This window comes from Austrofundulus limnaeus, unplaced genomic scaffold (assembly GCF_001266775.1).
Source record: "Austrofundulus limnaeus strain Quisiro unplaced genomic scaffold, Austrofundulus_limnaeus-1.0 Scaffold175, whole genome shotgun sequence".
Classification (NCBI taxonomy): Eukaryota; Metazoa; Chordata; class Actinopteri; order Cyprinodontiformes; family Rivulidae; genus Austrofundulus; species Austrofundulus limnaeus.
Genome location: NW_013952577.1, coordinates 608861 through 612620, shown reverse-complemented (window position 1 = coordinate 612620; position 3760 = coordinate 608861). Strand labels below are relative to the sequence as shown.

Here is a 3760-nt window from a genome sequence, read left to right as displayed (position 1 = left end):
AAGGTAAATTAAATTATAAAACTTGAGGTAAAGTTCTTTTTTAAATTTATTTGGTGCATTTTAAACATATTTATTTATTTAGTGGTGCATTTATATGTTTCTGCTTTTAATTCCAATTATGTCAGTGTCGGTCCTCCATACAGCTGAACTTGGAAGAGACTGTGACTGAATCAGGTGTGTTAGAGCAGGGAAAAAGTAAAAACATGCAGGGCTGCGGCCCTCGAAGATCAGGATTGCCCACCCCTGATTTAGAGGCAAAATGATGCATTTATGTGTCTCAAAAATTACACCCCTTTTTCTTTTTGTAGATGGCACCAGTAATATTTCTATAATATTTAAAGAGATCAGTGATTAGAAGGAAAATTAGACCTTGTTTGATCATRTCAGTAGCTCATAATGGATCATCTGCTCTCTCCTCTGTCTGCAGGTTCATTCTGGAGACCTGGGTTCTGGACCGATGGGTGCGGAACATCTTGACGGTGTACCCGGTGTTGATCGTGGCTCTGGTTGGAAATGTCGACAGACATTTTAACCCAGATGATCCCACTACAAACTCTGTGTTTACAGGTGAGTGAAATATTATTTATTTCATATCTAAACTAAAACAGTGGCATTCTTGAACACAGAACATTCAGAGAAATAATATAAAAACTTTTCCTTCTTTTTTTTTTGGTCTGATCTGCTGTATGACTCACCTGACCTGCTCATTCTGACTCATCTTGCCTTGCTGGCAAAATGAGTCAGAATGAGCTCAGGCTGCAGCACAAACAAAGAAAAAAATATAGATTTTTGTTTTAATTGATATTTGAATAAAAATRAATCCATAAAAACACCATATTCTGATGCCAGGAATAAAAATAAAAATAATTTTCCTAATCTAAAGTTTTCTAACAGGAATGTCTTGAGCAATAATCCTTTCTGTTATAAACTTTATRGTTTTATGTGAAATGAACCATTTCTCTCTGAATGTTTGGCATCATTGTGAACTACATGTCATTTTGAAGCTTTTTAGTAGGAGGATCTGAAAGTGAAAATAACTCGATATTAATAAACTGCTCAGTATGACTCATCTTGCCAGCAAGAATTATAATGTTTATAAAAACTATTCATCCGCCTTAATGTTTTAATCTGTTATCGCTGTTATAAATCTTTTATGGCCAATATAAACTGACCTGTGTTGGCAGAAAAAAGTAAATTATAATGTGTTAACAGACCGGGTGAAAACATTTTTCATGTCAGCACGTGTTGAACCACTAGGGGATAAAGTTAGAGACCAGACTGAGAYGGTTTGGACATGTCCAGAGGAGGACAGTGGACATATTAAGGATGTTGGAGATACTGTATAGCAACCAGGAAAAAGCAAATGATGCAGTCAGAGAGAACATGGAGGTAGTTGGAGTGAGGACAGAGGATGTAGAGGACAGTGTGGTGACCCCTGAAGAGATAACAACCAGTCTTTTTAGGCTTCTCTCAGCTGCTTTCTGCTAATTTCAGCTGTTTTCTGTATTTTTAGCTACTTTTGAGCTAATTTCAGCTTATCTGAGTTTTTTTTTTCAGCGAAGTTCACCTTTTTGTGATAATTTCACCTTTTTACTACTTAGTTCTGCAAAAATGTGTTGTTTCTTTGTGCTAACTTCAGCTATTTCAGATACCTTTTAAAAGCTTAGGCTATCTGAAGCTTTATTAGCTGTTTCTAAAATTGTTTTTTGCTCATTGAAAATGTTCCCTTTTATTTCCCCGTCTGTTAAATTTAATTTGCTTTGTCTACTTTTAGCTGCTTTTTGATAATTTGAGCTACTTTTTTTGCTCTTTTACCACTTTTTTTTGCTATATTCTACTGTTTTTTTTAATCACTTTTATTGTCTCACTTTCAGCAAAACTAAGCTGTTCGAATCTACTCCAATACAACAGACAAAGAAAACTGCAAAACTCTTCCAATCTAATTTGCATTAATAGTTTTGCTATTTAACCTTTTCGGCTTCTGTATCAGTTTCATCATAAATCTTTCAGCTTTAGGCCTTCACACTGCATTTGAAATGCAATTTCTCTGATGTTTGGAGTCACTTCAGTTAAAGACCACTGTGTCAGCAAACAGAAAAAGCTAAAACTCAGCCACGTTTTACAGATATTGACTTAAATTGGTTGTGGTAGTAGCTGAGAGTCATCTTCAACATAAAATTCATGCATCAACTGATTACTGGTACACAAAATCTGGTTTTAAAACCTTGGCCCGTAAACAAATGGCAGGTAATGCTTCAAGAACTTAACAGTTTCAGATTTTAAACAAACAAACAGCTGAAGACGGGACAGTTTTAAATGAAAACTGAGTCATCTGGTTATTTCAACTCATGGTCAACACACTAACAGCAGATTTAAAATCTCTCAGTAATTCAACCGCAATGTTCAGAATAACCAAACCACATAAAAGTCAGAGTTAGCACATTCAGTGTTTGCATTTCTTGGGGAAAGTTTGTTAGACTCAGCAGTTCCGTAGAAACAAAGTGGTTTTTAAAAAAGGGAATCAACTAATCAAAGTTCTGTTTTTTTATTTGTTATTTTTTTGACATTTAAGTCAGAATTGACTGTTAATGTTCTTTCATTTTAGTGGCCTGTTGTAATAAAGCTGTTTTTTAATACTCCACAGTTTCAGTAACATCCTGGAAACATGGTGTTTATCTTCACATGACATTTAATGGAAGGCTATCTTTAACGCCTCTGCCACTTTGTCTCAAAGTGTTCCTTAGAGTCAATAATTTACCAGTTATCAGTTATAGAGACCAGCTATTGTCCGTTATTTAGAAACATAATAGTGTTTCAAGTCACTTTGGGCATTTTATTTTATTGAAAATGTTTAACCACTGGTCTATATTTTCTGTCTTGTCAGTGGTGCTGCTGGTGTTGGCGTGCCTCCTGTTTGTTTCCAGAGTCTGTACAGTCATATGGAAGAACCAGCGGCGGCCCCTCCACTCCCCTGATTTAGACAAACAGATGGTGTCGCCCCTCGACGGCAGCAAATCTAAGATTTTTCGCTGAGAGGAACTTTAAAGCTTTAAAATGGCTGCAGGGTTTAAACTCAGACCAAACAAAGTCCTAATTTTCTGTTTGCTTGTGACTTTCTGTGCAGAAATACTTTCTTTAACAAACATTCCAAATATTTGCCTTTTATTAAAACATGCATATTACTTTAGAAATTCCATAATGAATAATGTTTTAGTATATATATTCTATTTTATTGCATTTTTAATGTCTGTTTTTTTACTATGAAAATATATTGTACTGTATTGTCAAAGTATTATGAATTTGTTTGATTTGTCCAATAAAACATTTTGATATTAGTTGATAGACGGTCTGTTTGTTTAGATTTTCTCTCAACACTTAAAAAAAAGTTTGATAGTGAAGGATTTAGAGTTGAATTTCTCATGAATACAAGTTCACCCTGCTTCATAAATGTCTGTCACCTTTTGTCTCCAGTTTGATCTGGTTTTAATTCCACCTTCAATTTGCTGCTGTTATGGCAATATTTATTTAACAACAGAGACAGAAATACGCTGGTCAAGAATGAAGGTACTCCGTGGGATGATCAGCTGAGTTTTATTGCAACAACAGGAAACACAGAGAACGTGGCCTGTCTCTGTGCCTCTCTGTCTGTCTCTCCACACTGCTCACTGTCTAACTCTCTTCACTGCCGAACTCTGTGTCTCGAGAGGCCTCATATACAGCATTCTGTCATCTAACATCGTGTGAGAATGAACAACCAATC

The 3760-nt window shown here is 35.4% G+C and overlaps 1 protein-coding gene across 1 annotated transcript in view; it reads left to right on the top strand.

Moving 5' to 3' along the window:
- Positions 1 to 3190, top strand: part of LOC106524078 (uncharacterized) — a 6211-nt gene extending 3021 nt beyond the window's left edge. Inside the window, exons 6-7 of the mRNA XM_014017724.1 lie at positions 428 to 567; positions 2885 to 3190. Of these exons, the coding sequence (XP_013873178.1) occupies positions 428 to 567; positions 2885 to 3033 (289 nt within the window). The 3' untranslated portion in view covers positions 3034 to 3190. The remainder of the gene's footprint in view (positions 1 to 427; positions 568 to 2884) is intronic.
- The last annotated feature ends 570 nt before the right edge of the window (positions 3191 to 3760 follow it).